Source organism: Patella vulgata, chromosome 5 (assembly GCF_932274485.2).
Source record: "Patella vulgata chromosome 5, xgPatVulg1.2, whole genome shotgun sequence".
NCBI classification, from domain to species: Eukaryota; Metazoa; Mollusca; class Gastropoda; family Patellidae; genus Patella; species Patella vulgata.
Window position 1 is genome coordinate 48307185 of NC_065883.2, and position 16197 is coordinate 48323381.

Here is a 16197-nt window from a genome sequence, read left to right on the forward strand (position 1 = left end):
CATAATGTATATTTAACTGTCAAATGTGTTTAAATCTGTTGAAAATCAAAAGAGGCCAAAAGGAAGGTCTGCATTTAGGTGGATTTAGCTCTTACATAATGCATCTTTAATGATGTGGACATATACCGGTAAGATTTACTAGCATTATAATATATTATATTATATATTATATTATATTATATTATATTATATTATATTATATTATATTATATTATATTATATTATATTATATTATATATTATATCTTGTACAGGGAACCACAACTTATTTTTCTGAAAATTGTGATAAAAGAGATGCAGAGATTGCCCAGAAATTCCTAAATAAAATGGTGAGATATCTACTTAACATCAGATAGAGTATATTTATCTAATTCACAGCTAAATAAAATGGAATAAAATATACCATGATTTTTATACGCCCACATTGAAATGTGGATGTATATTGTCGTCGCCCCCTTTCGTCCGTCTGTCCGTCCATCCATCCATCATCCATAATTTCTTGTGAACGCTCTAACGCCAAAAGTTATCATCCAGCTGTTTTAAAATTGATATATGTTGTTTACATTAGTGAGATGAAGCCTATTTAATTTCAATAATTCCAATTTATTACATCTAGAGTTATGGCCCTTGTTTCACTTTATTGAACCTTGTGAACGCTCCAACGCCAAAAGTTATCATCCAATCTTTCTGAAATTTATATGCATAATTTAGATTAGTGAAACGAAGAAGCGTATTAAATTTCAGCAATTTCTGCTTATTACGCCTAGAGTTATGGCCCTTGTATAACTTTACTGAACCTTGTGAACACTCTAACACCAAAAGTTATCACCCGATCTTTGTGAAATTTATATGCATGATTTAAATTAGTGAAACAAAGAAGCCTATTGAATTTCAGCAATTTCGGTCAATTACTTCTAGTGTTATGGCCTTTGTTTCACTTTGTTGCACCATGGGAACGCTCTAACGCTCTGCCGATCTGTATGAAATTTACATGTGTTATTTAAATTAGTCAAGAGAAGAATCCTATTGAATTTCAGCAATTTTCCATTTATTACTTCTAGAGTTATGGCCCTTGTTTCACTTTGTTGCACTTTGTGAACGCTCTAACCTCTAAAGTTAACTGCCGATCTGTATGAAATTTATATGTGCCATTTAAGTTAGTAAAAAGAACAATCCTATTGAATTTCAGCAATTTCCGTTTATTACGTCTAGAATTATGGCTCTTTTCACTTTATTGAACCTTGTGAACGCTCCAACGCCAAAAGTTATCATCGGATCTTTGTGAAATTTATATGCATTATTCAAATTAGTGAAACCACAAAGCCTATTGAATTTCAGCAATTTACAATAATTACTTCTAGGGTTATGGCCCTTGTTTCACTTTGTTAAACCTTGTTAATGCTTGATTGATGAAAGTTATCATCCGATATGTATGAAATTTATATGCATCATTTAAAATTGTGAAACATAGGTCTATTGAATTTCAGCAATTTCCGTCAATAATTTCTAGAGTTATGGCGATTGGGAACCTTGTGATCTGTATGAAATTTATATGCATTATTTAGATTAGTAAAACGAAAAAGCCTGTCAAATTTCAACAATTTCTGTAGATTACTTCCAGAGTTGAGACCCTTGTTTCAGTTTGTAGAACCTTGTAAAGCCTCAAACGACACAATTTCTAATCTGATGTGTATAGAACTGTCTTGTAAAGGCCCCAATTACCTACAAAGGAATAAATATGCGACAACCCTTGTCAACCGCTCGGACGATTTAGCTGATGTAGGCGTATGTTTCGTTGCCTGGCAACCTATCTTGTAAATTCTGAAATCACCTATACCAAGTGAATGTTAACACATGACACAATAGTATGGGATACAAGTTACTTAAAGGATTTATTTCAGCGATGTTTCGATGAGGGTTCTCCCGTCTTTATCAAGCCAAGTGGATGTTAACTGTCATTTATCACACTCTCCTGTCTTTGTTCACATAACTTTGGTAGAATTAGCAAGCAGATACATTTTTTGCATTTCTTTCTTTTCAGAATATAAGTGCATACAATACACGATTATTCAAAACTACTGATAAATCCTCTAATTTACCAGTTTATGAAATTCGTTTAGCATCATCTAACAATTCAGGTAAAAATATAAAATAGTTGATGGATCCACTAATAACGTTGTAGGAGTAGTCGCCCCCTTTAGTTAGCTTTCGTGGTTATCAGTTAAAAATATACTCTTCAAAAAAAGAAATCCATAGTGACATTTCATCGTCGGTATACCCTCGCTCTACCATTGCCTCGTTGCAACAGGAACTGTGACTCATTGCTGAACCAAACTGTTCTCCAGCGTTGCTGTGGCCATATGCTGTGTGTCTGAACCCATTGAAGTTGGATTTGACAGTGTTGGCATATTTCAAAACAACAGCGCTAACAGGACGCCTGGTTCGTAATATGGTTCGCGTAAGCGTCTATGGACTGTGGTCTGAGATCTGATGCCGTCAAGGAATTGCTGTTGCAGTAGACGTCGCTGTTGTGAACCATGTCCGCAAATAACATAAACGGATGTGACGATCCAGGGCAGGTGGGGGTCACTCTTGTTTGGCCTAGATTGGGCGGTCACATGTTTTACTTCGCTGTCAGGACAGTACCTATCCCAAAGGCTAAAGTTAATATTCGATTGACTTTAAATTTATACACAGTGTTTAAGGTCATGAGACGAAGAAGCCTATTGATTTTCAATGATTTCCGATAATTACTGCCAGAGTTATGGCCCTTGATCAGTTTGAAAAATCTTGTGGATGCTCTAGAGGCTAAAGTTAATATCCGATTGACTTTAAATTTAAAAGTAAAAATATGCGAGAACTTTTGGTAACTGCCCGGACGATATAGCTGCTGTGGGAGAATGTTTCGTTGCCTGGCAACCTATCTTTTTCAAAGTGGCAATATTTGAAGGTCATGAGTGTTTAAGGTCATGAGACGAAGAAACCTATTGATTTTCAGCGATTTCCGATAATTACTGCCAGAGTTGTGGCCCTTGATCACTTCAAAAAATCTTGTGGAGGCTCTAGAGTTAATATCCGATTGACTATAAATTTATATACAGTGTTTAAGGCCATGAAACGAAGAAGCCTATTGATTTTCAGCGATTTCTGATAATTACTGCCAGAGTTATGGCACTTGATCACTTCAAAAAATCTTGTGGACGCTCTAGAGGCTAAAGTTAATATACGATTGACTTTAAATTTATACACAGTGTTTAAGGTCATGAGACGAAGAAGCCTATTGATTTTGACCGATTTCTGGTAATTACTGCCAGAGTTATGGCCCTTGATCGCTTTGAAAAATCTTGTCGACACTCTAGAGGCTGAATTTCATATCCGATTGACTTTAAATTTATACACAGTGTTTAAAGTCATGAGACAAAGAAGTCTATTGATATTCAGCGATTTCCGATAATTACTGCCAGAGTTATGGCCCTTGATCACTTCAAAAAATCTTGTGGGGGCGCTAGAGGCTAAAGTTAATATCCGATTGACTTTAAATTTATATACAGTGTTTAAGGCCATGAAATGAAGAAGCTGATTGTTTTTCCGCGATTTATGATGATTACTGCCAGAGTTATGGCCCTTGATCACTTTGAAAAATTTTGTGATGTTCTAGAGGCTAAAGTTATCATCCAATTGACTTCAAATTGATACACAGAGTTTAAGATCTTGAGACGAACAAGTATATTGATTTTCAATGAATTTTTATGACTTGAACAGCTAAATCCATAATATTTAAAGTTTCGTATTTTAAACGTTAGCATGGGGCAGAACTTTATAAAAACCAAACAAATTCTAATGGTTTTCTGATGATTACTTCATGAGTTGTTACTTTTAATCAGATTTTAGTGTATTATAAATGTTTCATTACCGAAAAAAGTAAAAATATGCGACAACACTTGTTGACTGCCCGGACGATTTAGCTGCTGTGGGCGTATGTTTCGTTGCCTGGCAACCTATCTTTGTTATAAAACATATATCATATTTGTTGACCAAATTAGGTAACAATCCCTATTGATATCAAGGGTGGGGTGCATGTCCATTCCATATTTGGAATTTAGCTGTTATCAGTCTTTTATGTAAACACCACAGACAAAAGAGAGAGTGAGGGCTAGAATAGTCAGACTCGCATTGGGCTCTTTAGACAACCATTTCATGATGTAGTGGTTTTCTGAGTCTATTCACGCTGGTTAGACTTTTACAGTACTGGGGTTGGAGAGAAAGACATATTAATTTTAAATATTGTAATGTAGACTACTGTGTAACTGTTGTTACATAAAAACGTTTAACAAAAACACTATCGTTGTTCCTTTTACTTATTTGATTTCGGTATCGTTAGAAAACACAATGGTGAAGTCATTAAGAAGAAAGATACAACAGTAGCCGGTGAAAAGTTTGGGAGAATTTGCAACTATAAATCCTGGGCTCAGGATTTCAGCCAATCAGCAATCAGAAAAATCGTCATTACGGGCACTGATGTAAATATCAACAAAGACGCGCATTTGATTATTTTGTCCTGTGTTTTAACGAATTGTGAAGTGCTTTATCCACCAAGCAATCAAGAAGCCAGGCAAATTAGTTCAGTTTAGTGATGCCAGTTGAAATCTGTTGCGAACTACGCTTCTCAGTGCAAAATCTCAACGGAGAGGAGTAGAAAATTGCCATTTCATATCGTGATGTTTTTGAAGGTAAAGTAGGCCTACAATAATTCTCATTTCTCTCTTTCTCTCTCTTACACTGAAATGACAACTGATTTTATTCTTTAGGTCTATGGTTCAAACAATATTTAATATATAATTGCATGAAATATACAATAAATACACTGTAATAAATTATATGGATTTGGAAACAAACTATACTCAGCCAAATTAAAAACTTGACACTCAGGATTTTTGGGACTAGAGTTTTAATATTTGGTTTAAGGCAACTATTTTAGTGTTATGTTGTGCACAGACGACCTTGACATCAACAGAAAGCAAGAATACGTCTCACCAAAAGTCCTTGACATCGATAACGTTCGTGATGTCATAGTACCCCCCAAAATGAAATTCACAGACTTGGAGAACAATTGGAATAAAGTGTTTAGTAACGGTTGTGGCCTCCTCTAGCGTCTCGTACTGCCACACGTCTTCTCATGGATCTCAGAACATTAGTAAACACTACCCGAGGAAGACGTCGCCACTGCTCAGCAAGAGCATGTTGAAGGTCCTGCAACGTCAGTGGTGGATTCACTTGCTGACGAACACGTCAACCCAGTTCGTCCCAGATGTGTTCAATAGGATTAAGGTCGGGGCTAAGCGACGGCCAATCCAGGACGTGGACACCGGCATTTTTTAAAAAATTCTGGGTAGCAATTGCTGTATGGGGTCGAGCATTGTCTTGTTGAAACGTTAGTCCAGGCCCATGTCTCTGCATAAACGGAAGAAGAACAGGTTGCAAAATCTGATCCCTGTACTGGACAGCATTTAAGTTCCCTTGGACAACAACAAGAGGAGAACGTCCATGTGCACAAAAAGAACCCCAAACCATGACGCTGCCGCCACCAAATCGGTCAACTTCTCTGACGCATACTTGAGCGTAACGTTCACCTCGTCTGCGGTACACTCGGACCCTGCCATCGGCAAATCTCAAAGTGAATCGAGATTCGTCACTAAAGACAACCGAATTCCACTGTCTTTGAGTAAATCTTATGTGTCTTGTGGCCCACACAAGTCGGTTACGGCGATGAAGAGGTGTCAATATTGGTCCATTATAGGGCCTCCGAGCTCGAAGACCAGCAGCCTGCAAGCGATTTCGAACAGTTTGTGCAGTTACCCTTCCACCAAACATCTCTCTACTTGTGGAGGTTCTAAGATGACGTAATCATATTGCTTGATCTTCCTGGAGTGACGTCACATGTGGCGCTCCCGCCCTTGGGCGGTCGGCAATAGTTCCAGTTTGAAGCACTCTCATTCTAAGATTAATTATTGTCTGGCGTGAACAATTAAAGGCTCTTGCAACAGTGACCACAGACTGACCAGCATAGAGCCTACCTATAGCACGTAGACGTTCTACATTTGAAAGGCGTGGCATTTTCTAATAAAGATGAAAATGACAATTTTAATTTGTTTTTCCAGTTCAAGTTACGTGTGCGTGTTCAGTTTAAGCAAACTTGCATCGATTGACCTCACGAGTTTGTGTTTGCACGTGTTTTTCAGGTTTTTCATCTTTATATGCTCAAAAGTCACGTGATCCACGTGACTTTACAATTTTATCGTTAGAAACACTTTAAAATTTATTTGACTTACCAGAAAAAAAATTTTGTTGAAATTCATCAGTGTCAAGTTTTTAATTTGGCTGAGTATATAAAGCTTATATTAATCCGTCTTCAAATGGTAAAAAATAAATAAAATAAAAATGGCATGTCGAAGATAAATGTTTGACGCAATATCTAAACTTATTTTAATATTGTAGGAATTCTATTTCATACTGACCAGATACTGTAAAATGTTGAAAATTAGGTCATGCATTTTTTTTTCAAAATATAAACTTTATTCACAAAGAAGCTGTAATTTTTAACTTTTTGTAGGCTCAAAAGAAGAACCATTGAAGATCTATGGTTACCACTCCAAATGCTATCTCGCTGCTGTGATAAGCAATGGGTCTAACATTTGGAAAAGAGAGCCTTGAAAAGGGCCGCACCAGCAACACCCAAAACCCAAAATAGTCCCTCAACTTGTCACATTTTCTACCACAATGTAACTCAAGTTGATTTCGTTGCGGATCAGTACCCAGTTATAAGCATCAAGAATGCCGAGTGCAGTAGGCAAGCTAATAAAGGTGTGTCAAAATTTACAGCAAGGACCAAAACATTCCACTGCAGTGGTCATGTTTTCTTAGTAATGGAACAAACAAGGAAGCCCTTGGCAAAATATATTCTTCTACACCAAGTTTAATTAATATGTATGTTACCCATTGAAATTTATGTACCAAATTAAGTGCTGATAATGATGTCCTAAATATAGAGAATGTTTCTGAATTATACTCGGTTCATGAAGAGGCAGAAACTTATTCTTCATGCTAACCATGCTTCTACTCTAATGTTTATAGATATAGTTATCAATAGCCTTGATACATATGTGGCAATCATTTTACTTTCCGTTACTGTGGACATTGTGGAAAATTTAACTTTACTGAAAGTTTTTCACTCACTTGGGGGTGAAATTTCATTGGCCTTGGTTGGACTTCATACATTCACTGGCTGTGATTCAAAAAGCTGCTTCCAAGGAAAAGGCTAGAAAAAGCCTTATGAAGTAATGATTAGGAATCAGAAATACGATCAGGCCTTCATAAAACTTGGAAGTAGTTTCATCCTCGATGAAACCCTCATCACTTTAAAGAATTTGTTTGTGATTTGTAGATACAGAAAGGTAATAGTGTGGACAGTGCCAGATATAAATTATTCTGCTTAAAAACTTCTTCTGAACACCCCCCACACCTCCACACAACTAAAGATGCATTGGTTTTACATGTCAAAAGATGTAACTATCAGGCTTCGATCTATGAAAAATGTTATTTCCCCTCCACTCCTGTCAGAGCATGGGTGGAATATAGCTGATAATGACATTTCAATAAAAGGGATGACACTTGATCCATTAACTCTAAAAGATGTTCATGTAGGCTTGAAAATCTCTCATGCACCAATCTTTGTGGATGTAGGGACTGTAATAATACTATGGTTACGACGACAGAAATTGATGCTGATGATTTATCAGATGATGATATTGATGAATATTGATCTTAAGCTTCCTGATTGAGCAATATGAACATGCAATAATAATAAATGTCCAGTTCTTGAGCACCAAATCACCCATAAGCATGCTCAAAGTGCTTTTAAGAGCAATAGACTATATACATACATGTCCTTCAATTTTTGTCTACATAAGATTTTTTGAACAAATGATTTGAGACCTTCAAACTATTATGCATTGTTATTGTTGTGACTGTTGGGCTTGTTAATAAATACAAAATTAACAATATTTTGGGTCTTATTTTGTGCATTGCCTTTAGGGGATGTCAATTGCTATATTCTTTTCACCTACATGTAGCATTGTTTTGCCTGTCAATCTTAGACACGAGCAATAACCTGTGGTTAATTGAACATTCATCAATCTATTTATCTTGGTTTGCCATGCCCCAACATATTTTGCAAAATGATGAGAAACTAAATTTTAGTATAGAGGCCTGATGGAAATGATAATTTGGGGACTCACAGGTTCATTTGACCCCTTTCCTAGCCCATGGGCCAGCCACAAAAACTTGTTTTACTCAGCTAAGAGCTAATTTTTCTGCAATATTCAGATTCAAGCTAGTAAAAAGCCGTTGAAATATGAATTTTCAGCTGAGTGAAAAAAAAAAAAAAGTAAAATAAATAATGTATTATAGCTCTGAGCCATATGTCCCCAGGCCTTCCCCAACAATTATTGAAACTGCATGATTATCTTATCTGTGAGTGTACGCATAGATAATACCGTAATGACGCTATTTGCACTGAGTTTGAAGTTCAAATTCGACGTTTCAACTGTTTCATGTGTGCCTGATTATCCTGAATCCATTTCTTACCAATCCTTGTTGAAACACCGTTTCCACAAACCCTAAAATGGCAATAACCAGCCGTAAAACATAGTTATTTTAGTCAAACCGATCACGACACTGTTTATAAACAATGATCACGTGACTAATCACATGCCGCAATCCAACGGGTTTCATTAGTCAATTACTTGACCGTGTAGCAACTTTGTGTTGTGGTGAGAAAATATATAATTCTTATTCCGATAATGTTATAAATATTATACACACTTTCAGCGACATGTGAAGTGTGTTAGTTAACATCATTTTTGCTGTATCTATCAATTCCAAAAATTGGAAAGGCAGCCCCAGGCGTTTTAACGAGAGTAAAGATCTGAGCCATATAATCTTGCCCAGTCCACGGCCTATAGTCTTAGATTGATATTTTTCATTTATTGTCCCCCGCCTTTCTGTTGGCTTGTTTAAATGAAAGCTACATAAAAACAACGATATTTAAAAAAAAAAAATGATATGCCTTTTTATACGCCCACATGGAAATGTGGTCGTATATTGCCGTCTCCCCTGTCCTTCTGTCCGTCCGTCTGTCGGTCCGTCCGTCCGTCCTTCGTCCACAATTTCTTGTGAACACTCTACAGACTACATTTATCATCTGATTGTTTTGAAATTGATATATGTTGTTTTCATTAGTGAGATGAAGAAGCCTATTTAATTTCAAGAACTTCCGTTAATTTCTTCTGGAGTTATGGCCCTTGTTTCACTTTGTTGCACCTTGTGAAAAGTTATCAACCGATCTGTATGAAATTTATAGGCATCACTTAAATTTCAGCAATTTCCGTTAATTACATCTAGAGTTATGGCCCTTGTTTCACTTTGTTAAATCTTGTGAACGCTCTAATGACAACAGTTATCATCCAATCTATTTGAAATTGATATGTAACATTTAAATTAGTGAAACGAAGAAGCCTATTGAGTTTCACTTTGTTGTACCGTTTAAATTAGTAAAACAAACAAGCCTATTGAGTTTCAGAAAATTTTTGTTAATTACATTTAGAGTTATAGCCCATGTTTCACTTTATTGAAACTCATGAACACTTCAACAACAAAAGTTATCACAAAATCTGTATGAAATTCATATGCATCATTTAAATTAGTGAAATAAAGAAGCCTATTGAATGTCAGCAATTTCCGTCAATTACTTCTAGAGTTATGGCCCATGTTTTTCTTTGTTGAACCTTGTGAACGTTCGAACTACAAAAGTTATCATCCGACCTGTATGAAATTTATATGCATTATTTGAATTAGTAAAACGAAAAAGCTTGTTGAATTTCAACAATTTCTGTAGTTTACTTCCGGAGTTACGGCCCTTGTTTTAGTTTTTAGAACCTTGTGAACCCTCAAACGACGAAAAATTATAATGTCATCTGTATGAAATTTTCTATTAAATTCCCCAAATTACCTACAAAAGAATAAATATGTGACAACCCTTGTTGACCGCCTTGACGATTTAGCTGCTGTGGGCGTATGTTTTGTTGCCTGGCAACCTATCTTTATTGAAGGCTATATATCATAATGGAACAGAATGTTTATTTTAAAGCAATTTCAATTATGGTTGTCACGTGACAATTGTACCGTTGTCTTTCATCGATGAATGAATAAAAACTTCTGCAAGTTACGTGACTAGTTACTTGATAGACAAAAAACTACAAATTGTGTTATGAAGAAATGCCATGGTGCCGTATCAGTTTATTTTGGCTACTGCATTTTCTGATACTGGCAATAGTAGAAAATGCTAATAATTTAGATCATAGACTTATGAAACTTCTCGTTTCATCGAATAAACAAAGACAGTAATTTATTCTGGAATATTACTGACGAGAACTTCAAAAGCTGGTGAATATGGAAAATTTTCAAAAGGTGTACCTGTTGTTATTTTTGTGATAATAACTTACATTGAAATACGACATTCTCCATAACAAATTACCAAGAATTATTATGTTGAAGTCTAGTTATATTAAAGAGAATATAATTGAGCTTATAATTAACCCATTTCCTACGGGACCTCATTTGACCCAATTCTGGCTGGTTCGTTTCAAAATGGATTAAGAACACTTGTTATGCCCCTTGGATCACTTTGTCAAACCCTGTGAATGCCCTAATGGCAAAAGTTATCATCCGATCTGTATGAAATTTATATGCATCATTTGAAATAGTGAAACAAAGAAGCCGATTGAATTTCAGCAATTTCTGTTTATTACATCAAGAGTTATGGTCCTTGTTTCAATTTCTTGAACCTTTTTATACGCCCACATTGAAATGTAGACGTATATTGCCGTCGCCCCCGTCCGTCCGTCTGTTGGTCCGTCCGTCCATCGTCCACGCTCTAACGCCAAAAGTTATCATCCAATTGTTTTAAAATTGATATATGTTGTTAACATTAGTGAGATGAAGAACCTTATTTAATTTCAATAATTTCTGTGATCTTTGTGAAATTTATATGTAATATTTGAGTTAGTGAAACAAAGAAGCCTATGGCCCTTGTTTCACTTTATTGAACCTTGTGAACGCTCTAACTCCAAAAGTTATCATCCAATCTTTCTGAAATTTACATGCATTATTTAAATTAGTGAAACGAAGAATCCTATTGAATTTCAGCAATTTCCGTTTATTACGTCTAGAGTTATGGCCCTTGTTTCACTTTATTGAACCTTGTGAACGCTTTAACGCCAAAAGTTATCATTCGATCTTTGTGAAATTTATATGCTTTATTTAGATTAGTGAAACGGAGAAGCCTATTGAATTTCAGCAATTTCCGTTTATTACGTCTAGAGTTATGGCCCTTGTTTCACTTTATTGATCCTTGTGAACGCTCTAACGCAAAAGGTTATCATCCGATCTTTCTGAAATTTATATGCATTTTTTAGATTGCTGAAACGAAGAAGCCTATTGAATTTCAGCAATTCCTGTTTATTACGTCTAGAGTTATGGCCCTTGTTTCACTTTATTGATCCTTGTGAACGCTCTAACGTCAAAAGTTATCATCCGATCTTCCTGAAATTTACATGCATTATTTAAATTGGTGAAACGAAGAATCCTATTGAATTTCAGCAATTTCCGTTTATTTGGTCTAGAGTTATGGCCCTTGTTTCACTTTATTGAACCTTGTGAACGCTCCAATGCCAAAAGTTATCATTCGATCTTTGTGAAATTTATATGCATTATTTAGATTAGTGAAACGGAGAAGCCTATTGAATTTCAGCAATTTTCGTTTATTACGTCTAGAGTTATGGCCCTTGTTTCACTTTATTGATCCTTGTGAACGCTCCAAGGCAAAAAGTTATCACTTGATCTTTGTGAAATTTATATGCATGATTTAAATTAGTGAAACGAAAAAGCCTATTGAATTTCAGCAATTTACAATAATTATTTCTAGAGTTATTGCCCTTGTTTCACTTTGTTAAACTTTGTTAATGCTTGATTGATGATAGTTATCATCCGATATGTATGAAATTTATATGTATCATTTAAATTTGTGAAACAGGTCTATTGAATTTCAGCAATTTCCGTCAATAATTTATAATCTGATCTGTATGGAACTGTCTTGTAAAGGCCCCCAATTACCCTTATAAAAAAAGTCCTATAGAAAAAGTACAGGTTTCTATAGAAATTTGTGGGATTCTATAGAATGCTATAGAATGCTGCAGGAAAACAAATTCATTCTGTAGTTTTATTCACATGACTATAGATTCAAAAACATGTACTATAGTTTTGTGTAGGATTGATAGATGAATATTTTCCAAGTGTAATTTCCTACAGAATTCTATAGAATACTGTAAGAAACTATTGGAAAAAAAATAAACCTACAGATTCATTGGTGCTGCTATAGTTTTCTATAGAACCTGTATCCTCGAGTCATTTGAGTAATCCTTCAGTTTTCTACAGCATTTGTGGTAAAAACTATAGTTTGCTATAAAACTAACTTGTATTCTCATGTCAGCTGCCGTTCTTATAGATTTGGTGGTAAAAACTATAGTTTTCTATAGAACTGACTTATTGTCTCAAGTCAGTTGTGTGATCCTATAGTTTTCTATGACATTCTGACATTTTTTTCTATAGATTTTGTGGAGAAAAATATAATGCATGAGCCTTCTATAGTTTTCTGTAGAATTTATATGTATACTGTACTTAAACCATTTTAACAAATAGCCTACTATAGTTTCCTACATAATAATGTAGAAACAATGTTCTATACTATAGATTTCATAAATTGGTGATGTCTTTTATTCATACTATAGTTTACAACAGAATTTAGTGAGGCACTTGTGTGAATTATGTAAACTTTTCCAACATAATTTTCCTGGATACGGTTTTCCTTAATTTATTGTGATACCAAATGACAAACTAAAATAAGCTTACCACGAAAAATAAAATATTAAGTATAAAATAGTGTATATAATATGAATGAAATAGTGATACATGTTGACACTCAAAGGAATTCCCCACCCACCCTCCAAAAAATGCCAGTAAATGTAGATCTTCACAAAAAAAATATCAGATAATAAATTATTCTTCAGATAAGTCAATGAAATAAAGACAAAGTTTATTTAGAACACAGCAGTCTGACTGTTATTTGATCCTGCTAGTTAGATCTTAACCCTTTCAATGCTAGACGTAAATCCACTGCCTGAGCTAGACCCTTTTTTGAGGAAAAAAGGGAGGTTGGAACTGAATGCCAAGCAGTACTTATGGAAGCTTTTATGAAAAATCTTTTTGTCTGTTGGAATGGGCATGAGGTTGGGCTAAGAGGAAAAAATAGAATTTTGGAAATTTGCATAATAATGTAGTTACGTGACGTCATGGCGGCCATTTTGGATTTCTCATTTCTCACTAAAGCTAACACGAAAACAAATTTTTCTCCATGAAATACTTAAAAGATATTGTTTTTTTCACTGGATTTTGATAAAGATATATAAAATGAACAAAAATATCAATAGCAGCCATGAGCAATGCCGGCACAAACACGCGCATCAAATCTCCAGCTGCCATGACCACGTGCGGATTGCAATACCTTGTTTTTACTTTCACTTTCATCTCCAAGTCCCATATCATTATCAGTATAGTCAGTCAATAGATCTACACGTTCGGGACTCAGGAATTGCCTACGTCTTCTATGATCCAGCAGGCCAGCATTATTATCAACATCAGAATTATTGTCAGAATCTACTGCAGACACAGGGCTATCGTGTTCACATTGGGCTTGTTCATCATGCACGGGAGACATAGCTAGCCATGGGCGGAACGTCGCGCAACAAATCACACACTTCATAATACCAATCACTGTCCTGACTACTATCATTATCAAGTAACTGGAAACAAATTATGTGTATCACCCGCCTCGAAATTGTCCACGTGTTGGTCAGCAAGACGTCATTCACGACTTCGTCGAGAGTGCATCGTCTACGTTGTCACTATGCACTCCGCCATTTTACGGTTTGCCGCTTTGAAACACGTGGAAATATGTTCTAGTGTATAGAAAATACAATAGATGGCACTTGCAGTTACGGTACTAATTTTAGCGAGGGCTTTACTGAGTACACGGTAATACCGGGTACGCGCATTTTACCGACATTTTATAATACCCGGTACTACCGGGTATACGCAGTGAAAGGGTTAATGACTATAGCAGATTCTGTACTCAAATTATATAATTTGTTCAAGTCACCAGGTCAGCCGTTTATACTTGTCAACAAATTATAATTAACAGCCAATGTACTCTCTTGAAATCTGTTTGGCCATTGGCTTAATTTTAAATTCAAAAATTCATTGTATAACAACTTAATATGTTAGTATTAACAAGAAACTGAAGAGAATGGTGCTATTTTTTTCACAGATTCGATTAAAGATAGAAAGATAAGTATACTTTATTACTTTCTTAACAATAATATTAAATTACTTTAATTAGATAAGATTTATGTGATTTTGTTATTTATTTCACTTTATTACCTATTCTTTTCCTTATATTTCAGTTATACCAAGAAAAAAAACTTTTCATGGTTCTGGCTGGTGAATCATCAACAGAATTCAGATTTATCCATAAGAGAAAAAATAAGCTTATCAATTTAGAAGAATCCATGAGAGAAAAATAAGCTTATTAATTTAGAAGAAATCATGGGCCAACTATAGTTTTATTCCCAAAATAAGATTTAATAAAAAAAAGTCTATAGAATTCTATAGTACCCATTCCTACAGAAAACTATAGTGGCCCAATTTTCAAACTACAGACTACTACAGTATTCATTCCTATACATAACTGTAGAATTTCCTACAGAAAGTGCAATAAAAAAAAAACCCTATAGAATACTATAATATTTTCCTATAGAAATTTTGCCATAAATCTGTAGGAAAAACTATAGGATGTGCGCTACAGAAATTATAGAATATTTGGGGCCCTTATTTCCTACAGGCCCCCAAAATTCTGTAGAATACTATAGAGTTTTATCCTATAGAAAATGGGACACGCCCCCCCCCCCCCCAAAAAAAAACCTCTATAGTTTTTCTATAGAATTATATACAATACTACACTGGTATTCTGTAGGACTTTTTGCTAAGGTTAACTACAAAGGAATAAATATGCGACAACCCTTGATGACCGCTCGGACGATTTAGCTGCTGTGGGCGTATGTTTTGTTGCCTGGCAACCTATCTTTTTTTTTGTAAACTCACTAATGACAAATGTTATCATCCGAACTGCACCTTGGGAATGCTCTAACATCAAAAGTTATCTGCCGATCTGTATGAAATTTATAGGCATCACTAGGTTAGTGAAACGAAGAGGCCTATTGAATTTCAGCAATTTCCGTTAATTTCTTCTAGAGTTATGACCCAATTTTCACTTTGAACTTTGTGAACGTTCGAATCATGAAAGTATCATTTGACCTTTATGAAATCTATATTTGCCATTTGCTATATATGGTCCTTGTTTCACTTTGAACCTTGTGAACACTCGAATGACAAAAGTTATCATCCGATCTGAATGAAATTTATATGCATCATTTAAATTAGTGAAACAAAGAATTCTATTGAATTTCAGCACATTTGTATAACAAAAGCTATCATCTGATGATTAGATCTAGTTATTAAGGCCTCCTGCAGATTTCGTCAAGGTCACAAGATGTGGACAGGGCTGCTGCTAACCCTTACCCTAACCCACAATCTCATCAACAATCACATACCCTAACCCTATTTAGATATTACTACTTTCACGAAATCTGCAGGTGGCCTTAATATTTAGACCTGACCTTGATCCTATCACTATGAATTTATATTATTTAACCCTTTCATTGCGTCTACCCGGTAGTACCGTGTATTATAAAACGTCGGTAAAATATGCGTACCCGGTATTGCTGTGTACTCAGTAAAGCCCTCGCTAAAATTAGTACCGTAACTGCAAGTGCCATCTATTGTATTTTCTATACACTAGAACATATTTCCACGTGTTTCAAAGCGGCAAACCGTAAAATGGCAGAGTGCATAGTGACAACGTAGATGAAGCACTCTCGACGAAGTCGTGAATGACGTCTTGCTGACCAAA

General features: G+C 35.3%; 1 protein-coding gene and 1 long non-coding RNA gene across 8 annotated transcripts in view; one reads left to right on the plus strand and one right to left on the minus strand.

Moving 5' to 3' along the window:
* Nucleotides 1–16197, minus strand: part of LOC126821204 (uncharacterized) — a 163188-nt gene that overhangs the window by 69976 nt on the left and 77015 nt on the right. The gene's annotated exons all lie outside the window — the stretch shown is intronic.
* LOC126821157 (dipeptidyl peptidase 3) overlaps nt 1–16197 on the plus strand; it is a 183136-nt gene that overhangs the window by 46828 nt on the left and 120111 nt on the right. For all 7 annotated transcript variants that reach the window (XM_056100758.1, XM_050549511.2, XM_050549513.2 and 4 more), the window contains 2 exons: nt 254–328; nt 2041–2137. In XM_056100758.1, coding sequence (XP_055956733.1) covers nt 254–328; nt 2041–2137 — 172 coding nt within the window. The remainder of the gene's footprint in view (nt 1–253; nt 329–2040; nt 2138–16197) is intronic.